The following is a 24956-nucleotide window of genomic DNA, read 5'->3' on the forward strand; positions in this document are numbered from 1 at the left end:
AAGTTATTTTTAATTTTCTAGAAACATGCGATTTTCATCCTCTTCAGAAAAAGGGTTAACTTGCAACAAACTTTGTTTTTGATGCAAAATCTTATAAAGACGTATGAATATGTATAGTTTTCGATAGATTTGCGATGACTTAAAGATCATTACGCATGAAAACATCATTTGCAGTGATTTATTGTTTTGTGAAAACTTATTTTCAAATATTTTTCTGAAAAAATGTGTGCTGCATGCATTCAGGGGTTAAACAATACTACTAAAAACTGTAAAAGTTGAAATCATAAAAAAAATGTTTGGTTGAAAGAAATTTCAATTTTGACAAACGCGTGATGCAAAACAATCATATGCAAATGAGATTTACAAGGTGTTTCTTTGATTTGCATATTTTGCATTTTACTCCAGATTGGTAACAGAATTATAAAAATATTTTAGAAATTGAGTGATAGTTCGAAAAACATTTCTACATCAAAAGTGTTGGTATAGGATAAGGAAACCAGAATAAAGTACTATAGAATACTAGGTAAAGTTATTTACGGCATTTTTCTGAAATGTAGGTTTGTCAGTTAAGCAGTTATCAATGATTGATTTCACTAAAAACTGACACACTTTAAAGCTCCATATCACCAAAACTAAATGTGATAGTTCAAATTTGACAAAAGATTCGGGTACAGGATGCTAAAATCTACCAAATCAATCATTAAAACATAAGCATCAAAATGGTTCTCCCTTAAGTTATCAATTGAATTCTATAAATAAGTTTTTATAATGGTTAGATGTGTTTTGAGACTTATTATGCCAGCTACTCCCGGATAAGATGAGCTCAGTCGTAGAAGACTCCTTTGACTAGGTCTCAGGGTCGGCCTACGGCTGGGTAATCGGAGGGGAACGCGGACAAAATTTACAAGACAAACTGTGGGTTTTTCGAAACAAAGAAAGAACAAAAGCAAATCTAAGTACGGAAAGAATTCTTATTTATTAAATGGAGAAAAACTACTTTAAACCTTTGATTTTTCGATTTTGATTTTTGGCTTTTATTTAACGTTACTGTGTAGTGTGTGTGTAGGGTGTAGGTTGGGCTGTAGTTGGCTGGATGCGGTACGTACCGATGCTGCGATGCTTACTACGGTGGTGAGCGCTCACTGCTGGTCGACCTTCCTTCGGGGATTTCCGCTTACCAAATGGTTCCCAATATGTCGGCGGGGATTGGTTGGGAAATCCACCTCTCGAGATATTCCTTGTGCTGTTTTGGATGGTGCTTGTCTGGCTTTGACAAACAGGTGAGGGTTTAACGGCGTCTTCCTTCTTTGGCTCGATCAGCGGACCACGGCAAGACCGTATTGGTCGCGCTGAGAAGGGCTCTCCTTTATGATTAGAGACCCGAGAAACTTGTCCCGAGTCCCGAGAGATGGGCCTCCTTTACGTTTATGGTTTACCTTGAACCAGAGGCCGAACGTCCTATTACGGTTAGACGTAGCTTACACCAGGTAAGCTAGGCCGAATCGTGCGACGGTGATTAAACGGTGACAGCAAAACACGAGAACTTCACACAACAATTGACGATTGTGGGTTCCAAAACTCACAACTCCACATACATAGAGTTGGACAAAATCACGTCTGACTCGCACGAACGCCGGAAGAAATAGGAGGCTGAGTCAACGACTCTTCTTCTTGGGTTTCCGCTCCAGATTCTTCTTCCTCATTCCATCTAACTCGTTTGGGCGAGTTCTTGCAGATTGCATGCAACCCACATGCAATGTCGACCTTGAAGACGATGTTGGTTGCAGCCTTGCTGCTGATGAAACCACACGCCCAACTTAAAACTAACAATTATGTTTTTTTGTTAAACCTAACTACTATATAATTATTTTTATCCCTAATCCTAACTATATTTTAAAAACAAGACGAAAAACAACAGTTTGACAAATAATTAAAATGAAACAAATTAAAAAACATCTGAGGCGTTTGTAACGACGGTTACACTATCCTCCCTCCACGGTAAATAATCAGTAGAAGCCCATTCGCATGATTATTTATCCTACAAAGAATTCAAATTGGCAAAGAAAACCACCTGAAAATTGCTCTCTATCCCCCCCCGTAATCATGAAGCAGTAGAAAAACCATTTATTATTTTGAGAAACGAAACAACACTTTAAAATCGGCGACAACTATTGATCAGATTACCCTAAAATGTAATCTGCCATAATATTCACTGGTGATTATAACATGTTAGTGTTTCTGTATAACAGCACGAGCACCTGACATTTAAACGTTAAGTGAGTTCATCCATTAATCATTTCATCATGTTGGTATGATGTGACAAGGTTGAGTCAGTTGTTTTTAAACACGCGGTCGAACAACACGGACGAAAACAACGCGGTCGGGACGATACGATTTTTAACGGTACAACGGGCTAAAAGAACGGTACGGTAGTGATCACAGATGGAACTCAGCTAATAGCTGGAATATCATGCACGATAATGAGAACGATAATTGTTGGACTGATTCCGGTCAGTTCCAGCATCGTTCGTCCAGGCGGCCGTCCTGGTAGTGATGAACGATATTGAAAGCAAGCGGCAAGATGGCTTCCCGAACGCGTGTCCAGCCGTGTAATGCCCGGCTGATTTCATGTTTTTTTTTCAGGATTTGATAATCTTACATGACCACTCTACTTTCTTCATTCTTTACTCAAACCAATCAGTGCTAGCACTTTCTCTTCTGCATGGCGCCAATACAGAAGAATTTTCATTTTTCTTTCTTTCAACCTATTCTAGACTATCTAATTTATTTTATCCTATTATCACTTTGCTTTTCTTAACTATTCTATCCAATATTATTTAATCTATCTAATCTAATCCTAACTGATCTATTTTCCGAAATTTATTTTCAAAAATGATTAAATTTTCACTTTTAACCAATTATTTGTTTCTTCTTGATTTCTTATTCTTCTTTTTCATTTCAGCATTCCAATTCGCGACGGCAACCATTGCTTGCATTCTCTAGATGCAACAGGACTGGGAAATGCAAAGAAGATGAGAAGTGTCCAAGGCGATCACCATCTCACCCTTATTCCTAAGCAACACTCACGCCTCATATTCATCCTTCCCGAGGCGTACTACACGGGCTCCATCTCACGCCTCACGCGTATATGGAGAGAATGGCATTCTATCTCACGCGAACTTCCCTGGTGCATCGATGACATCTCACCACGCATCAAACACTGGATCATGCGTGTGTTTGTAATTAACCACTTCTGTTTATTGTTGGTCTTGATTATAATTATTTTTCTTTTTATTTTTAGGGTAAATCCAAGATTACCAACAGCAGCAAAAGCGGTGAGTAGTTTTATGGTTGAGACTTTTCGCAACATTCGATTCTTTCTTGATTTTTTTGTTTTTATAACTTTACTACAATTGAACACTTTGATTCAATTGGACATTTAATTAATGGTCAGTTTCACAAAATTAGAACTTCAGGGTGGGGCTTCGATCAAAAAAATTTTTTTTTTTACCATTCATGATTTATTTAGTTTTCAATTACAATTGAATATCATTGGAATCAATTGGACATTTTCTGAATGGCCTGGTTCATGAAATGGGAAATTCAGGGTGGGGCTTCGATCGGTTTCTTTTTGCATTTTGTTTTGCTGTAGTTGATATTACGAGCTTTGATCATCAGGACGAAGGTCAGCTGCAGAGAAGACTCCTAGATTTCTACCGGACTGGTCTGCCAGCTCATACGAACTCGTCCCCCTTTTTGCCACGACTACACAAGGGATGAATAAGGGACCGTACTTCGCGTTATAACCGTCAGCCGCTGACGACTGACGGAAATTCCGTTTGTACACCCTCTGACCCACTTGATAAGACGGACCGAATTTCTTGTGACGCAAGTTGTAAGTCTTCACATGTTTTTCATGACTTTTCTTGAGATTCTGCTCCACAATATTGTACATCTTTTGATTCATATCACGACGCAACGCATCACGTTGTTCAACGGTATATTCCCTTTCGTCCCTTTCTAATTTGTGTTCTTCACCTTTAAGAATCTTCTCGTGTCCGTAAAGAATCCGATAAGGTGACATACCAGTTGAAGCGTGATGGGTTGTGTTGAGATATTCCTCAACTTCAGCAATCTTGGAATCCCACAACCGCTGGTCATCCTGCATGTATGACCTCAGACAGGCGTTGATGGTTCGGTTTACCCGTTCCACCGGATTAGCCTGACTGTGGTGCCTTGCATTCGGCCAGTGGCGGATTCCTCGACGCTCTAACAGCTTGCCAAATTCCTTGCCTGTAAACGTTGTGGCGTTATCACTTATCAACACCTCAGGTGTCCCAAAGCGTCGGAGCCAGCAATCCTCTACAATTTTGCACACCTGTTTACTCTCGATCTTCCTAACCGGAACGAGAATGGTCCATTTGGAGAATAAATCCATCAAGACCAGCAAATGGGCATTCCCATTCCGGCTGCGGGGCAAATTTTGAATAAAGTCGATGGCAAGGACTTGGAAAGGTTTGCTGCTCAACCTTTGGTTTCCCATCGGCGGTACGGTAGGCAGATTTGACGGTTTAATTTGTTTGCACATACTGCACGCTCGAACATACTTCCGGGTTTGGGCTGCCATTTGTGGCCAATAGTATCGTATCTTCAATTTTGAAACCGTTTTTTCGAATCCTGGGTGTAACGCTTCGTCATGCTCCCTTTTCAGCAACTCCAGTCTCAGCTCTGCTGGCACGCACAATTTCCACTCGTACCTGTAGTCCATAGTGTCCATGGGGGAAGCGACGAACTTATACAACTTGTTGTCCTCTATTTTGAAATCCGGGAAATTTTCGGGGTTCTTTCCAACATCATTGAACAGCTTTGGATACCATTCCTGCTTAGTCGTGTCGATGCTTTCTACAGCCCTAGAAATGGCATCCGGAACCACGTTTTCGGATCCTTTTCTGTGCCGTATAACCATGTCATACTGCTGTAGAAGCATGCTCCAGCGACTAAGTTTGGAAGACGGTTTCCATTTGCTGTTCATAATGAAGGAAAGAGCTGACGAGTCCGTTATGAGTGTGAATCGTGTTCCTTCTACATATGGCCGGAACTTCTCAATAGCTTCCATAGCTGCTGCCCCTTCCTTTTCAGCGGCTTTCCATGACCTTTGGGTCATGGTCAATTTCCGTGAAAAGTAAGCGACAACATGCTCCTTTCCATCATTTTGCTGAGTCAGAACCCCAGCCAAAGCAGTGTCGCTCGCGTCGGTCTGGATCGTGAAAGGTTTCTGGAAATCTGGGTTTGCTAGTATCGGCGCTGTTATTAATTTTTCTTTGAGGACCGAGAAGGCTTGGTCCGCATCCGCATTCCACTAAATTACCTTAGGTTTGCCCTTTAGTAAATCCGTCAGTGGCGCAGTCTTTTCACTGAAATTATCAATAAAGCGTCGATAATAGTTAACCATTCCCAAAAACCGTCTCAACGATCTGACCGACGTGGGTCGCTCAAAGTTTATGATAGCCTCGATCTTATCTGGATTAGGACGGAATCCCTTTTCAGATAAGATGAAACCCAGGTATGGAAGTTCTGAAACAGCAAATTTGGATTTCTCCAAATTGATGGAAAGGTTGGCAGCTTTGAGTCGTCTGGCTACTTCCTCTAAACTCCGGAGGTGCTCCTCAAATGTGTTGCTTACAATGACGATGTCGTCCAGGTAAACAAACACATTTGGTTCCAGTTCACCATACCCTAACACCTGATCCATGAGACGCGATAACACGGCGGCACTGTTAACTAATCCCATTCCAAGCCTGGTAAACTGGAACAACCCTCTCCCAAACACCCGGAAGGCCGTGTACTTTCGCGAGCTTGGATCCAACGGTATTTGCCAAAATGCCTTGGAAAGGTCAATAGTGCTCAAATACTTGGCTGGACCCAACCTGCTAAGGATACGGTCCTGATGTGGAAGTGGGTAGGCATCCCTCCGGGTCCTAGCATTTAACTTTCTTGCGTCGATACACATCCTAACCTTAAGTTTCCCTTCCTTCGAGTCCGAGCTTTCTTCCTTTTTCACAACCGGAACTATTAACATAGCCCAATCACTGTGCGATTGTTCGACCACCCCCGCATCGATCCACTTATTCAATTCCTCATCAACTGCTTTTTGAACCTCAGGCGACCACGGGTAAGGATTCATCCGAATTGGTGGCGCGTCCTTGAATTCCTCGGTGAACTCAATCGAATGGGTCATGAGCGGTGTTGCATCAAGCCTTTCTCCTTCTTTGTACACTTTAAACTTTTTCTTCACTTCCTCTAATCTATGCTTTTCAATTGGTGACAATAATTCTTTTTTCTCTACTTCCGGTTCTTCATTTTCTTCGTACGCGATCTCCTCTATCCTACTAACCGACGGTTCTATTCCAAACGACTTCCAAAAATTCATTCCTAGAACTAAACGACGACTAAGGTTCGGCGCTACAACTGTGGATATCAATTTGGTTTCACCGTTGAACATCATAGGCAGATCAACGATTCCTGTAACGTTCAGGGCAGTTCCACCGGCTGTGGAAAGTTTAATGTTCGTGGGGTACTGTTTCAGCTTTAGGTCATCAAGCAGCTTCCTACTTCCAACACCTAAAACCGTCATTTGTGCCCCACAATCTAACAACCCAACAACCTGAACTCCCATCACGTCCACCCTCGCAAACGGGCGGTTGTCACCTTCTACGCGAATAATGAGCTCTTCTATTTCTGCCTGATAGGGAACGAAAATGGTTTGAGGATTTTTAGAGAACGTTCGGCGACCTCTTACGCCGACGTGCGATCGTTTTTTTCACAGAATGGACAAGAGTCACGGGAGAAATCATGGAGGCCACATTTTGTGCAGAACTTTTCTTTTTCCATTAAGCAAGCATCATGGTGGTGGTTCTTCTCCCTGCAATTGAAACAAACGTTTCGATCCGGTACCCGATAATTTGCTATTCTAGCTTCCAATGATGTCCTGCTATTACCTTCCTGAGCGTTAGGTTGAGAATGGTAAGATCTCGGCTCCGGGCGCCTTTGGTCCTGGAACTTGGATCTGGTCTGACCTCTCTGATCATAATTTTGAACTTTGAAATCAGACCGACCCGAATTCCTCCAATCGGCGCTCTTTTGGTAGCCGCTACCTTTCCAATCCCTTCCGTTAGATGTCTGCTGTTTTTGAGAGGGATACTGTGAGATTTCGTGCAGCTGACCTTGCCTGGGAGCTTGATCCATGTTCTTGTACATGAACCAGTTCACCGAATCGAGTTTTCTACCCCAAACCCTGAGCGAATGCAATGTCCTAACCCCCTTCACGACTAACGAATTTTTGTAATCCGCTCGAAGGTTCCGGAACATGATTTGGAAGATCCTTTCTTCCGTTGGGGGATCGGCCATCCTTCCGAAAATCTCCATCAACGCGTTGTAAAAATCCTGAAATTTTTCACCCCTTTTCTGACGCCTGTTCACTGCTTGCTGTTCATAGTTGAAGTCCATTTCTGGAGGTTGGAACTCCAACTTCAGCTCGGCCACGAGTTCATTCCAGCTTCTAAATTGCCTATTTTTCTTCCCTTCTATGAACCAAGACCTAGCATCTCCAGCAAAGAGATGAATGGATTCGTGAAACAACGTTTCTTTACTAATCCCCTCTGCCTCTGACAAGAATTCAATTTCGGTAATGAATCGGTTTAAATGTCTGCCTTCATCCCTACCGTCATAGCGCAGTTTCCAGTCAGTTACTGGTCTCGGTCTGCGCTTCAAAGTTTTAGCAGCATAAATGCTTTCATTCTCGCTGCTATCAGAATGCGTGGGAGTAAACTTCTTATTAGATTTCAAACCCCGATCTGCTTTACCAATTTCACGGTTAATTGGTTTCTTTTTTAATTGGTTCAGTTTCTTATCCCTATCTTGAGTTTCAAAAATTTCCATTTTAAATTCTGCCAATTTCTCTGAAATGAGCTCAGCAACATCGGATAATGAAAAATCTCTACTTAGTTCTTGTTTATTTTCCAGTGTTCTTTTAGGAGTACTCGAATCAATTTCCTCCGACCTATTCCTGAATGTAATACGCCTGTCTTTCTCAAAATTAGCTATCTCTTCTTCATCCGACTCCTCTTTTTCCTCTTCTTCCTCCTCATTCCTAGACTCATCACTTCCTATATCAAAATCTCTCAACTGCTCAATATATTCCAGCGTTCTTCGCGAGGTTTCCGCAGCTAAGGACGGATCATTGGAAAGGAAAGAGAAGTGGTCATTGAGCAACATCAACGGAATGGCCTCTAGATTCTGCGTATTGAACACAAGTTTCAATCTGATTAACCGGAAATACAAATGAATGAGACGCGTTTTTAGTTCGGCCAGCATAGACTTCCGCGCACGACGATTGTCTAGCATATCGCGAATTTTCGCTATCTTTTCATCAATCAGATTGAACTCTGATTCGCGCGCGTTTTCTTCTACCGGTAGAAGCTCGAAATGGTTTGTTTCGCGTTGTTGTTTCATCGCATTTCGCAGTTTCCTGCGTTTCACATCGCGCGATTCACCACTTGTAAACTTAACCGCGCGAATAGTGAGCTCATGCTCTAATTCATCATCTAGTAGATGGTTCACGTTTAACGAGCGATATTGTAGCGTAAACTCCGACATTTTACAGAAATATCACAGAGAAATAATTTAAAAAAGCTAATAAAATATTTGATAAAACTTAGAAATAATTATTGGACTCACTCTTTTTATAAATTAAGGACAATTAAAATTTGATTAAGGCTAGAAACATTAAAATAAATTAAATAAATACGACAATTAAAACAAATTAAAATAGCAATAAATAGGTGCAAATTTTCAATAAATCGTGCTGTTATGTGGGTTTTGTGGGTTCAGGTGTAGTGTTTTATTTTTTTCTTTTTCAGGACCTTTTCTGTTAGTGTAGGTGTTTAGTGTTGGCCCACTTATAGTGTACTGTTTAATTTTAAACTTTGTTCCGAATCAGAAAATAATACGTGGAATCTATACCATTCTTTTTAGCAAAGTTTTCCCCAGAAAGACAATTTCCAAAATTTCTTCTCTACCGATTTTCCAACTCTGATTGTCAGGAGGAGTCGTGTGAGGTAACTACACAATCAGGTAACTGAATGTGTACTCACCCACCGCCCTGTTAAAAAAAACCACAGATTTTTTAAAACTCTAATCGATCCTCCGATTACCGAACGACTTTAACGCTGGGTGCCAAGTGAGACTTATTATGCCAGCTACTCCCGGATAAGATGAGCTCAGTCGTAGAAGACTCCTTTGACTAGGTCTCAGGGTCGGCCTACGGCTGGGTAATCGGAGGGGAACGCGGACAAAATTTACAAGACAAACTGTGGGTTTTTCGAAACAAAGAAAGAACAAAAGCAAATCTAAGTACGGAAAGAATTCTTATTTATTAAATGGAGAAAAACTACTTTAAACCTTTGATTTTTCGATTTTGATTTTTGGCTTTTATTTAACGTTACTGTGTAGTGTGTGTGTAGGGTGTAGGTTGGGCTGTAGTTGGCTGGATGCGGTACGTACCGATGCTGCGATGCTTACTACGGTGGTGAGCGCTCACTGCTGGTCGACCTTCCTTCGGGGATTTCCGCTTACCAAATGGTTCCCAATATGTCGGCGGGGATTGGTTGGGAAATCCACCTCTCGAGATATTCCTTGTGCTGTTTTGGATGGTGCTTGTCTGGCTTTGACAAACAGGTGAGGGTTTAACGGCGTCTTCCTTCTTTGGCTCGATCAGCGGACCACGGCAAGACCGTATTGGTCGCGCTGAGAAGGGCTCTCCTTTATGATTAGAGACCCGAGAAACTTGTCCCGAGTCCCGAGAGATGGGCCTCCTTTACGTTTATGGTTTACCTTGAACCAGAGGCCGAACGTCCTATTACGGTTAGACGTAGCTTACACCAGGTAAGCTAGGCCGAATCGTGCGACGGTGATTAAACGGTGACAGCAAAACACGAGAACTTCACACAACAATTGACGATTGTGGGTTCCAAAACTCACAACTCCACATACATAGAGTTGGACAAAATCACGTCTGACTCGCACGAACGCCGGAAGAAATAGGAGGCTGAGTCAACGACTCTTCTTCTTGGGTTTCCGCTCCAGATTCTTCTTCCTCATTCCATCTAACTCGTTTGGGCGAGTTCTTGCAGATTGCATGCAACCCACATGCAATGTCGACCTTGAAGACGATGTTGGTTGCAGCCTTGCTGCTGATGAAACCACACGCCCAACTTAAAACTAACAATTATGTTTTTTTGTTAAACCTAACTACTATATAATTATTTTTATCCCTAATCCTAACTATATTTTAAAAACAAGACGAAAAACAACAGTTTGACAAATAATTAAAATGAAACAAATTAAAAAACATCTGAGGCGTTTGTAACGACGGTTACAGTTTGTTGAAAAAACATCCTTCTTTAATGGTAAAAAACTTGTATTTTTATTCTTCATATTTAATTTAAATTTTTTAAATGAGTTGACTAAATTTTATAAACCGAAATTCACAAGAAAGATGCTAGCTGAGTACGTGAGACCTTATTCGTTAGATGAGGTATTTAAATGGTAATGATATCTTCATTCTTCATTTTACTATTTTTATAAATTTTTGTTTTAGATATGAGCTTCTGTTCGAAATCCTGAATGTAGACTCTTTATATAAGTTCTTCGTTAGGATTCGGAACACTGAATCAGTAAGTTGTGTCTGATTATGACTTAAATTGAGGAAATTTAAGAAAAGTCGAATCTTCACATCGCTGAGAAAATTAAGTCGTCACGAGCAGATCAGATAGTCCTTGTTTTCTATTGTCAAGACTCCCCTGTTGTTAGCTATCAAACTTTCAAATCGCCCCCAACAGCAGCAAAACAATTCTATCGCTCACTAACATTTCCCCCCGGAACACAACCAACAATTACGTGAAAAGGACATAATTGCGGTATTTCTCTTTCGAAGCGCACTTCCCCTTGAAAAGTGTATAAAAAACCTGTCTTCCCCACCGAAAAGAAGAGACATCTTCGCAATCGGCCGGTGGCCAGGCAGGCTAAGAATAGGCGAAACTGTCACCGCAGAAAGGTGCCTAATTTCTTTGCCATTCATCATAATAGCTGCAATCATCGTCGTAATGATCGTCCTTTCACTTTTTTCTTTTTCATTTCATTGAAAAGCCGACAAACCACTCGGATAACAACCCATGGCAAACACAGCAGTTGAAAGTTGAAGGATTTTTGTTTGATTTTTGATGTCGAAATAGGGGATGTTATACACTTGATTCACGAGGGGATGATTACACTTTTCCTGCAGTGCAGCAGCCAAGCACAGAGAACATTTTACGCCAAACATCCTGAAGGAGTAAAACTGTTTTTTTTTTTCAGGAAACATCCGGGCTGTATTAAAACTTTTTGGCTAGACTAAGTAAATTCCCGTGATATTTTCCTGCTTTTATGCTTTTAAATGCTCAGAACTCATTTGCTAAAATAGATAATGCTTTATAAACTAGCCAATTCCCATGAATTTCAATGCCGTACCGTGAAAATCGTTCAAAAACTACTTGCACATGCATGCAAGGAGTGATTGAATGATACTGACGCCTTTCTGTGAATTTGTTTATTCTGAGAACTTCAACATAGCGCCTGAATTTATGTTGCTCACATCCAGGAATACGTTGAAAATGAAAATACAATTTTCAACGCCTTTCCATGTGCAATGAACAGGTGTTTTATCTCACTTATCATAATCTTACCAATGTCGTATTGAAATTCCATCTTTTATTTGACAAATTGTGTTGTTAATTAATTTTAAATGTTCTTAAATTTTATTTTTAACCACATGATGTACCTTTACAATAACGTACGATGATAAGAACTTACAAACGCAAACATGAACTTAGCCAACCCAAGCCTAAAAGAAAAGGTTTATCACATCAAACTGGTTCAGGGTTAGCAGTTTTATGATGCTGATACTTTTTTCCCTGCTCTGGTCATGAAAAAAGATTATGCTGATGCAGCCACCTTCATCTTGAAGTTTGAAGGATTAGTAACCGCAAGGCGCCAACCTGTGTGGAAGTGTCCAAAGCGATGAATATTAATTTTTTTACAGTGGTCTTGATGACTTTTGATCGATTATGGTTGAATCGATTTGAATTCAAATTCCCTAAAACATAATATATGTGGGTGGAGAGCACACAATGAAGAATATTCGACAAGATATATTAATAAGTTAAAAAAAAACATAAAAAGATCCACTAGCAATACAAACCGGCTTTGCTGAACCAGCTTCGAATGTTTTGATTCTGCGTTTCTATCAAGGTCGAATAAACCGGTTGCGATTTTTTGTTTGTCATCTCGCCGGTTCGGAGATTCTCCATGTTTGTGCGATCATTTTTCTTTTAGTAATATTTTTCTTTGCTGCACTATAGAGAACAATCAGTCGATTATCGGGGGGAGAGGTTTTTTTTGTCAAATGCATTTTGGATTTTATGGACGACTTCCCTTTTTGGGTAAGCCTGCAAAATTGATTTTTAAATGTCGCCTCGTTTTTCATTTTTATTTCAACTTGATTAGTGGATCAATGAGGTTTCAGCAACTTGATAAATAAATACCGCCTAACATGTTTTATACCTCACTTTTTGTTGAGAATTATTCGTACTGTCATCTACGACATAAAACTGAAAAATAGTGTTTGGTTGATTAAAACATTAATAGGGTGAGTGCTCCTACCTTGGACCTAGAGCTTACTTTAGTTCTAAAATTCCTCCATTATTAGGAGACTTTCTATTTTGATGTTCCATTTTTAGACCTGACATCGCCAAAACTTTGTTTCAATACCAACAAATTAACAAAGATGCCAATTTGGGACATGATTCAGATCGCATATTAAACATTTCTAACATTTTTTATCAGCTTTGCGCAAATGAACTACAAATAAATAAACACAAAAAGTTTTAGCTGTTGCTCAGCTGATAGAGCTGACGGGAAATGAAATTGTTCAAAATATGAATAGCAGAGATTCGTTCAAAAGCTGTTACACTTTTTTTTAACGAAAATATTTTATTACATTCCTAATTAATTTGTTTATTTATTTTTTTAAAAATCATACTTTTCATAGCAATTTTAGTTCTAGGTCCAATGAAAGGTACCAGTTCAGTGTCAAAATAGGAGCAGTAGGTTCAAAGTTGGAAGTTTTGATCATCCTTATTTTTGCAAATCTTTCAATAACGGTGAAACCTATGTTGAATATTTTTATTGTAACTTGCACATAAGATCATAAACTATAAATAAATGTTTCTAAAGATAGAAACCTCCCGTCCATTTATGGAAAAAACGTGATTATTTTAAAACCACCGCTTTAAGGGGCCAAAGTAGGGCAACTAACCCTTTTTTTTTTTTTTTTTAAATATGTCTTTATTTGTACCAATTCATCATTACATTAATATTACATTATTACATTAAATTAGGTGTTCAGTTCAATGATGAACTGTCCAGAGCCCTATAGTTTATTATTCACTATAATTTATTTATTTGAATTAATTTTGCTGAGTGCAATCAAGTATTTTTATGTAGGAGAACATCCTGTAATGTCAAAAAATATTTTAAACTTACTACTAAAAACTAAAACTATCCTAAATTAAAACTAATTATAGAAAGAACGAATCTCTGCGATGGAAGACTGCATCGATTTGCCTCTGAAGTTGGAGATGATTTTGTTGGCCATCTCTTCGATAGATTCAATGCCCGCAATCCGATGAAGATCTTCGGTGCTGTGCCAAGGTGGAAGCCGCAAAATCATTTTCAGAACCTTGTTCTGAATCCTCTGGATGGCTTTCTTCCTCGTCGCGCAGCAGCTAGACCAAATCGAAACTGCATACATTATCGCTGGTCGGAATACCTGTTTGTAGATTAACATCTTATTTCGCAGACACAACCTGGATTTCCTGTTGATGAGAGAATAAAGAGATTTAGTATATTTATTACACTTAGATTGAATATCTTCAATGTGATTCTTAAAAGAAAGATTCCGATCAAGTGTGAGTCCCAAGTACTTCACGTGATCAGACCATTCTAAAGAAACCCCATTAAAAGTTATGGAATGATTTTCATTAGGTTTTAAAAAATTTGCTCTTGGCTTATGGGGAAATAAAATAAGTTGAGTTTTGGAAGCGTTAGGAGAAATTTTCCACATTTTCAAGTAATTCAAAAAGGAATTTAAATTTTGTTGCAATCTACTGCGTACCACCCGTAAATTTCGACCTTTGGCTGAAAGCAAAGTATCGTCAGCAAATAATCTTCTACCTTTTCCTTCTGGGACATCAGGAAGATCAGAAGTAAAAATATTGTATAAAATAGGCCCAAGTATACTACCCTGAGGGACACCAGCTCTAATGGGTATCCTTTCAGAGCATGAATTTTGATAGCTTACTTGCAAAGTTCGGCTAGTCAAATAATTTTGAATAATTTTGGTGAGATATACAGGAAAATCAAATCGAGCTAATTTAGCTACCAAACCTTTGTGCCAAACACTGTCAAAAGCTTTTTCAATATCAAGAAGAGCAACACCAGTTGAATAACCCTCAGATTTGCTAGCGTTAATCATATTAGTTACACTCAAAAGTTGATGTGTAGTAGAATGTCCATGACGAAAACCAAATTGTTCATCAGGGAAAATAGAATTCTGATTAATGTGAATCATCATTCTATTCAAAATAACTCTCTCAAATAGTTTACTTAAAGATGGAAGCAAACTAATTGGTCGATAACTTGAAGGGTCTGAAGCACTTTTTCCAGGTTTCAAAATTGGAGTTACTTTGGCATTTTTCCATTTATTGGGAAAATAAGCCAGGTGAAAACATTTATTGAAGATTTTAACTAAAAAATTTAAAGTGCTTTCAGGCAACTTTTTAATAAGAATATAGAAAATCCCATCTTCCCCCGGGGCTTTCATATTTTTAAATTTTTTGAAAATCAATTTAAGTTCATCAATATTTGTCTCACAAGAACTTTCAAACACAATTTGCTTAGAAAGAATATCATCAAATTCTAGGGAAATTTGAGCATCAATTGGACTTACAACGTTTAAATTAAAATCATGAGCAGACTCAAATTGTTGGGCTAATTTTTGAGCTTTTTCTGAATTAGTTAAAAGAAGTTTATCCCCATCTTTCAAAGTAGGAATTGGCTTCTGTTGCTTTTTTAGAATTTTAGTTAATTTCCAAAATGGCTTTGAGTAGGGTTTTATGTCCTCTACTGCTTTAGCAAAATTTTCATTACGAATGAAATTTAAACGACGTTTGATCTCTTTTTGAAGGTCGCAATAAATTAATTTCAAATAAGGATCCCTAGTTCGTTGAAATTGGCGTCGACGAATGTTTTTCAGTCGTATCAAAAACTGAAGATCATCATCAATTAAAGGTTGATTAAATTTATGTTTAACTTTAGGTATTGAAGCGGCTCTAGCATTGACTATTGAAGTTGTCAAATTTTCTACAGCCAAATCAATATCTTCTATTGAATTCAATGGAACGTTTACATCTAAATTACGTTCAATAAAATTCATATATCGCTCCCAGTTAGCCTTTTGAAAATTAAAAGTTGATTTTAAAGGGTTTTCAATGGGACTTTGGGATAAAGAAAATGTTACTGGAAGGTGGTCTGAATCGAGGTCCGCATGAGTAACTAATTGACTACAATGCTCGCCTAAATCCGTTAGAACCAAATCAATTGTGGAGGGATTTTTAATTGAAGAAAAACAAGTATGCCCATTAGGATATTCAACAGTGTAATAACCTGCAGAGCAGTCATTAAACAAAATATTCCCATTTGAATTTGATGAAATATTATTCCAAGATCGGTGTTTTGCATTAAAGTCACCAATAATAAAAAATTTAGATTTGTTTCTGGTGAGTTTTTGTAAATCTCCCTTCAAAAAATTTTTCTGTTCACCGCTACATTGAAAAGGCAAATATGCAGCAACAATTATAATTTTCCCCATAGAAGTTTCTAATTCAATTCCAATTGATTCTAAGACTTTTGTATTGAAAGAAGGAAGAAGTCTAAATTTGAGACGACTATTGATGACAATAGCTACACCCCCATCTTGTCGATCAAGTCGATCATTTCGTAAAATTTTAAAGAAAGCATTGCTTTTCAAGTTATTGTCTGGCTTTAAAAAAGTTTCAGTGATGGCAGCAATATGTATGTTTTGAGTTTTCAAAAATAAAAAGAACTCGTCTTGGTTAGCCAGCAAAGATCTAGCGTTCCAATTCATAATATTTAAACATCTATTTGGATCCATGAGGGAATCGTAAAGTCATAATAATTTTGTTAGCATAATTAAAAGAAGTTTGGAAAGCTTCAAACATTGAATTTGCTTTCAACATAAGTTGCATCATTTCCATTAAATTTTGATGCAAAAATTTTAATTTTTCCTCAGTAATCTCACCCAAATCAACAAAATTGTTAGAATCAGAAGAGGAAGGAGAAGAAAAAGTATTTGAATTTCGGGGATTTTCCCAAGCCTTCGCATGAACGTTGAGACTTGGTTTTTCCCATTTTTATTAGTTAAACCTGAAGAGGGCAACCCATTTTCAACCACCTCTGAGAACGATAAACAACGAGTCTGTGGCGCAGAATCAGCCCAGGTAACATTAAAATCACTTCGGGTATTACCCAGCCGTGATTCCAATGTAGGCCGAGGCTGACTGCGAACAGGCAGGTTGTTTGCCGGTCTGACGTGTGTAGACGAAAAAGAGGAAGGAGGAGAAGAAACTTTTCTGGAAACTTTGGGGTTTTTCCTAGAAGCAACAATTTTTGCCCTAACGGGACAATCTAGAGAATTCGAGGAATGATTACCTGCGCAATTCGCACACTTAAAAAATTCTGTTTTTGGCTTATCACCACCAAAAAGGCATTTAGATTTTTCATGATCGAATGAGCCGCAAAACATGCATCTGGCATTCATTCTACAATTTTTAGTGCCATGACAAAAAGCTTGACAACGACGACATTGCGTAATATTTTGTAAAAAATTGGTATGGGATTTACGAAAAGGTTCAAATTTTACTCGACAATGAAACATAAGACGAGCCTTTTCCAAAATTTTCAAATTATTAACCTGATCCTTTTTAAAATGGATCAAATAAAGTTCAGGAGCAAAACCAACACTACTGGTATTAGTCGTGTTGGTTCTTTTCCTCATTTGAATTACTTGAATTGGAGAAAAACCTAACAAAGAATTTAATTCATTTGTGATCTCATCCGGTGTCTGATCGCCGGTGAGACCACGAAGTACAACTTTAAAAGGACGATCACCTCTAGTGTCGTACGTAAAAAATTGGTGTTTTTTATTATTCAAATAATTTAAAATTTTTTGAAAATCATTAAAAGATTCCGCCAATATACGAGCAGTTCCCCTTCGACCGATCTGAAAAGAAATCTTCACATCCTTGACGGAAGTGACGATTTCTTTTCGAAAGGCATTGAAGTCAGGAATCGTGACCGTAATTGGTGGAATCTTTTCGTTTTTAAGAGTATAAGAAGAAGAAGAAGGTTTCTTAGTACTCTTATCAGAATTAAATATGAATATTTCCTCATCACCGATGTTATGAAGGACATCGAATGAATTGGAAATTTCAACTTTTTTGGCAGATGGCCCTGGATTAGGTTCAGCAATCCGTTTTCTTCCGGCCCTTGAGCCGGCCGAAGACTTCCCCATGCTGGAAAGAAAAGAGAAAATATGAATAAAAGAAAATGAAAATAATTTTAGCACTGAAAAGTGCTGATTGAAATACAGGTAAGGAAAAAATAAATAATGTAAAATGTTCCTGCAGGTACACAGCAACGATACGATGCTCCGGCGTACGTGTTGACGGCTCAACGGTACAGATGGAAGTGGAACCCTTTTTTTTTTTTTTGAATGAGAAGCCTGTTTTTTTTTTTAAATTCAAATTCAGCCTTGAACCTATAATTAAAATTTGTTCATGAAGAAATTAAGTAGTTTGATGAGATATTGTTGCTCATATGTCAAATTCATACACTGAACCTAAAATCACACTTTAAAACACTTGAAGATTCACTTGAAAGAGAAAACTCAGTGAATTTCTTCATTTCAAGTGGCACATGTACATTTCACTTGCCTCCCACTTAAGTTTTAAGTGACCGAGTCAATATTCACTTACTCATCACTTGAGTTTTAAGCGGCACTGAATGTTTTCGATGCCCACTTGAAATTCACTTGACCGGTCACTTAAGCCAGTATTCATTTGCTCGTCACTTTAAATTAAAGTGAAATTATGCACAGCAAACGCCAACAATGTCGGGATTGATCGTTTTATTGTTGTTTGGAAGAGAAACAACAGAGGTTTGTTTGAGTTGGTAGGTGCAGAATAAGAGTAATTTATATGATTTTAAACAATTTTATTTTTCCATTGGTCGACAGAAACATCGTGTGAATCGGATAACACGTCGTAGTAACTTTTTTCAAAGCAATCAGGTTTCGGATACGGAACTTTATTCAATATATCTCGATTATTTTTTTTCTGCTATAAGGAATGTGTCATGTTTTATATTTTAAAACCAGTACTGGGCTCTTATGAACGTAAAACATGGTTGCAGAAATTTATTGGATTTCTTTAAATTTGATTTAGTAGACCCGAATGACCGGGGTCGTTAAAAGGTCTCAAATAAATTATTATAATAATTAAAGTTTGATTTCGAAATCGATTTCATCTTTGTTTAGAATTTGATGCTTTGAGGGAACATTGATCAGTCTCTATTCTGACGGATTTAACGAGTTTTCTTGATCATTAAGGATACAATCGGACTCAAAGTGAGCTTCGTCGGAACCCTAAAAAGTTTTGGAATTTTGTTAAATCCAAAAGTAAGGAATCTGGCCTACCTGCGGAGGTACATTTAGATAACAGAGTTGCAAAATCATCTGCTGACAAATGTAACCTTTTTGCAAAGCATTTCTCCAGTATATTTTCAAGTCAATCGCCAACAGAAGAACAAATTAGCGCAGCCGTGACACGATTGCCTACCGATGTGTTGAATCTCGACGTGTTTGCTGTTAGAGAGGATATGGTTTTCGAGGCTATCAAAAACTTAAAGTACTCTACCTCAGCCGGGCAGGATGGAACACCTGCGTGCGTGTTGAAAAAGTGTTGCACTATACTTGTTAAGCCCCTGACATATATTTTTAATCAGTCCTTACAACAACATCGGTTCCCTGCCACCTGGAAAAGATCTTTCATGAGCCCAGTCTTCAAAAAGGGTGATAAGCAAGAGGTTCGCAATTATCGTGGTGTCACATCACTAGCTGCCTGCTCGAAGGTCATAGAGAGGATTGTCAACGATGTTATGTTTTCAGCCTGCAGGAACTGGTTTTCGGACAATCAACACGGTTTTTTTCCGAAACGTTCGGTAACATCTAATCTGGCAGTGTTCACATCATTTTGCATATCTAACATGGATTGTGGCAAACAAGTCGACGCAATTTACACGGACATCACTGCGGCCTTTGACTCAGTTAATCACTTAATTTTACTTTTAAAGCTAGAACACCTGGGATTATCTGAGAGATTTTGTGCGTGGATCAGAAGCTATTTAACAAATCGTCGTCTTGCTGTTAAAATCGGAACATCTGAATCTTCAGATTTCATTCCGACTTCAGGAGTACCACAAGGAAGTAATTTGGGCCCTTTATTGTTCACCCTGTTCTGCAATGATATTAATATGCTGCTTATTGGATGCGGAGTACTTATGTACGCGGATGATTTGAAAATTTTTCTGAACGTTAACAGTTTGGCAGATTGTCAGATACTACAGCAATTCCTCGATACAGTAGTGAACTGGTGTGCTGTCAACCTACTTGCCTTAAGCGTTTCTAAGTGCTGTATCATAACATTTGGACGCAAGAAACTTCCATTTTTGTTCGACTATTATATCCAGGGCGAACTTCTACATCGTGTAAATCAAATAAAGGACCTTGGCGTTGTTTTGGATAGTCATATGACATTCAAGGAACACTACTCTGCTGCACTTGAAAAGGCCAATCGAATGCTGGGGTTTGTCATACGTCTGAGTAAAGAATTTACAGATCCTGTTTGTCTACGAGCTCTGTATTGCTGCCTGGTTCGTTCAATATTAGAATCTGCAAATCTGGTGTGGTGGCCATTCGAAACTACATGGGTGGCGCGTTTTGGAACGGTTCAACGAAAATTCGTACGTTATGCTCTGCGTGATCTACCGTGGGATAATCCTCGAATTCTGCCACCTTATGCACAACGCTGCGCTTTGCTTGGCCTCCATACGCTGTCGAATCGCCATGATATTAGACAATCACTGTTTGTGGCGAAAATTCTCAAAAACGAAATCGATTGCTCTTGGATACTTTCGCGCTGTCATATTTATGCTCCAGAAAGAACCCTGCGAAATCGTGACTGGCTATCACTGGAATCAAGAAATACGCGCTATGGTAGCAATGACCCCCTGCGTTCTGCAAAAGTAAGCTTCTTACGCGATTATGCTCTCTTTGACTTTAATGTCTCAACTGCAACTTTTAAACGTTTGATTAAATCCAGTATAAGTGACCAATTAAGAACTAATTAATAAGAAAACTTTGAATGTATGTCAAGATAGACCTAGATTAAGTTAACCATTAAGACATTTACGTCAGATGGTTTTTTATAAACAATAAACAATAAACAATAAACAATAAACAATAAACAATAAACAATAAACAATAAACAATAAACAATAAACAATAAACAATAAACAATAAACAATAAACAATAAACAATAAACAATAAACAATAAACAATAAACAATAAACAATAAACAATAAACAATAAACAATAAACAATAAACAATAAACAATAAACAATAAACAATAAACAATAAACAATAAACAATAAACAATAAACAATAAACAATAAACAATAAACAATAAACAATAAACAATAAACAATAAACAATAAACAATAAACAATAAACAATAAACAATAAACAATAAACAATAAACAATAAACAATAAACAATAAACAATAAACAATAAACAATAAACAATAAACAATAAACAATAAACAATAAACAATAAACAATAAACAATAAACAATAAACAATAAACAATAAACAATAAACAATAAACAATAAACAATAAACAATAAACAATAAACAATAAACAATAAACAATAAACAATAAACAATAAACAATAAACAATAAACAATAAACAATAAACAATAAACAATAAACAATAAACAATAAACAATAAACAATAAACAATAAACAATAAACAATAAACAATAAACAATAAACAATAAACAATAAACAATAAACAATAAACAATAAACAATAAACAATAAACAATAAACAATAAACAATAAACAATAAACAATAAACAATAAACAATAAACAATAAACAATAAACAATAAACAATAAACAATAAACAATAAACAATAAACAATAAACAATAAACAATAAACAATAAACAATAAACAATAAACAATAAACAATAAACAATAAACAATAAACAATAAACAATAAACAATAAACAATAAACAATAAACAATAAACAATAAACAATAAACAATAAACAATAAACAATAAACAATAAACAATAAACAATAAACAATAAACAATAAACAATAAACAATAAACAATAAACAATAAACAATAAACAATAAACAATAAACAATAAACAATAAACAATAAACAATAAACAATAAACAATAAACAATAAACAATAAACAATAAACAATAAACAATAAACAATAAACAATAAACAATAAACAATAAACAATAAACAATAAACAATAAACAATAAACAATAAACAATAAACAATAAACAATAAACAATAAACAATAAACAATAAACAATAAACAATAAACAATAAACAATAAACAATAAACAATAAACAATAAACAATAAACAATAAACAATAAACAATAAACAATAAACAATAAACAATAAACAATAAACAATAAACAATAAACAATAAACAATAAACAATAAACAATAAACAATAAACAATAAACAATAAACAATAAACAATAAACAATAAACAATAAACAATAAACAATAAACAATAAACAATAAACAATAAACAATAAACAATAAACAATAAACAATAAACAATAAACAATAAACAATAAACAATAAACAATAAACAATAAACAATAAACAATAAACAATAAACAATAAACAATAAACAATAAACAATAAACAATAAACAATAAACAATAAACAATAAACAATAAACAATAAACAATAAACAATAAACAATAAACAATAAACAATAAACAATAAACAATAAACAATAAACAATAAACAATAAACAATAAACAATAAACAATAAACAATAAACAATAAACAATAAACAATAAACAATAAACAATAAACAATAAACAATCTATATATATAAAAATGAATTTCTGTCTGTCTGTCTGTCTGTCTGTCTGTCTGTCTGTCTGTCTGTCTGTCTGTTCCCTATAGACTCGGAAACTACTGAACCGATTTGCGTGAAACTTGGCAGGTGGGGGCATTGGAGGCAGGGGAAGGTTCCTATTATGGTTTGAGACCCCTCCCTCTCTCAATAAGGGAGGGAGGGGCCTCTCAAACAAAAGTCAATTTTTTGCATAACTCGAGCAACCATCACGCAAATGGTATCAAAATTGGCATGGGGTGGTATTTGGGTATGAGGAATATTTCTATGAATATAAGGTGCCCCTCCCTCCTCTCAGTGGGGTGATAGGAAGGGGGGAGGGGGGCTACCTTACAATTTTTCATATAACTCGAAAAACAATCAAGATATTGGAACCAAATTTGGCACGGGAAGGTATTTGGATACGAAAAATAATTCAATGATTATTTGAGACCCTTCCCTCTTTCCAGTAGAAAGGGGGAGGGGGCTTCTTTAATTTTTTTTACATAACTCAAAAACTAATAAAGCAAATGGAACCAAATTTGGCATGGGAGGGTATTTGGATACGAAAAATATTTCTATGATTATTTGAGACCCATCCTTCTTTCCAGTAAGGAGAAATAAAGGGGGGAGGGGCCTTTTTTATAATTTTTTACACAACTCAAAAACTTATTAAGCAAATGGAACCAAATTTGGCATGGGCGGGTATTTGGGAACGTGGCATGTTCTAATGATTGTTTGAGACCCCTTCCTTCTTCCAGCGGGGAGAAAGGAAAGAGGGAGGGGAGTTTCATACAATTTTAACAGCATAACTCAAAAACTACAACAGCAAACGGAGCCAAATTTGCCATGGAACGATATTTGGGTACGAGAAATGCTTCTATGAATATTTGGTATCCCTCACTCCTTCAAAGAGGTGGATAAAAAGGGAGAGGAAAGGTCTCCCTTACAATTTTCAGTATAACTGGAGAGTTGATCGAGCAAATTGAGCCATATTTGGCATATGAGGGTATTTAGATACGAGAAATGTTTCTATCATAAATTGAAGCCCCACCTTTTTTCAGTGAAAAGATATAAAGAGGGAATGGGGAGCTTCCATATGATTTTTTTGCATAACTCGAGAATTTATCGAGCAAATGAAACCAAATTTGGCATCAAAAAGTATTTGAGTACGAACATTTAACTTTTTTTTTCTACAAAATCCGAGAAATGGACAAAACTTAACATGGAAAATCATTCTATGATTCTATGATTATCTGACACACCATCCTCCTTTCAGTGAGTAGGTACATACTTAGGAGGAGGGAGGAGAGCCCAATACAATTTTGTTAGCATAAGTTCTCAATTTATGCTAACGAAGCCAACAAATGGAAACAAATATGGCATGGAAAGGTACTTGGTTACGAGATATGTTTCTACGATTGTTATAGACCCTTACGCTTTACAGTGTAGAGAGAGGAAGAAAGGAGGAGGCTCCATATAAATTTTGTTGTAAAGCTGTTATAAACTTACCAACCAATGGAACTATGTTTGATAAAAGAGGATTTTTGGGAACGAAAAAATTAGTTATGATTATTAAAAATAACGACCTCCATTCAGCAGGGGGTGAAGGTAAGGACAGGGGAGGGGCCTTCTTATCAAATTTTCAGCATTAATCCAGAACATATCAAGAAAAAACAACCATATTTTATAAGTTAGATTGTTTGCGTACGATTAATTTGAGACCCTCCAGACAGATTCAAACTATCAGATCTTTAAGACAAATTTATAGAGCAAGATTTAGAATATTTGTTTAAGTTATCTTTGTGTTGCAATTCGAAACTCCAGATTTAGCTCTCATTTTATAGCGGTTGCTTATAAATAATGTTATAATTTGATTTAAAATAATGCCAATAAAACAATAAAAATTTGAATAATTTCTGAAAATATCATTCGATTTTGAAAGGTGTAGCAAAGCACACCGGGTCAGCTAGTAAACAATAAACAATAAACAATAAACAATAAACAATAAACAATAAACAATAAACAATAAACAATAAACAATAAACAATAAACAATAAACAATAAACAATAAACAATAAACAATAAACAATAAACAATAAACAATAAACAATAAACAATAAACAATAAACAATAAACAATAAACAATAAACAATAAACAATAAACAATAAACAATAAACAATAAACAATAAACAATAAACAATAAACAATAAACAATAAACAATAAACAATAAACAATAAACAATAAACAATAAACAATAAACAATAAACAATAAACAATAAACAATAAACAATAAACAATAAACAATAAACAATAAACAATAAACAATAAACAATAAACAATAAACAATAAACAATAAACAATAAACAATAAACAATAAACAATAAACAATAAACAATAAACAATAAACAATAAACAATAAACAATAAACAATAAACAATAAACAATAAACAATAAACAATAAACAATAAACAATAAACAATAAACAATAAACAATAAAC

At 36.3% G+C, this 24956-nt stretch overlaps 1 protein-coding gene across 1 annotated transcript in view; it reads left to right on the top strand.

The window, feature by feature from the left end:
• Nucleotides 1–2206: 2206 nt before the first annotated feature.
• The window catches only part of LOC129747543 (uncharacterized), a 101201-nt gene continuing 78451 nt past the window's right edge, over nucleotides 2207–24956 (top strand). Inside the window, exons 1-3 of the mRNA XM_055741817.1 lie at nucleotides 2207–2609; nucleotides 2963–3239; nucleotides 3302–3335. Of these exons, the coding sequence (XP_055597792.1) occupies nucleotides 2554–2609; nucleotides 2963–3239; nucleotides 3302–3335 (367 nt within the window). The 5' untranslated portion in view covers nucleotides 2207–2553. The remainder of the gene's footprint in view (nucleotides 2610–2962; nucleotides 3240–3301; nucleotides 3336–24956) is intronic.

This window comes from Uranotaenia lowii, chromosome 2 (assembly GCF_029784155.1).
Source record: "Uranotaenia lowii strain MFRU-FL chromosome 2, ASM2978415v1, whole genome shotgun sequence".
Taxonomy (NCBI): Eukaryota; Metazoa; Arthropoda; class Insecta; order Diptera; family Culicidae; genus Uranotaenia; species Uranotaenia lowii.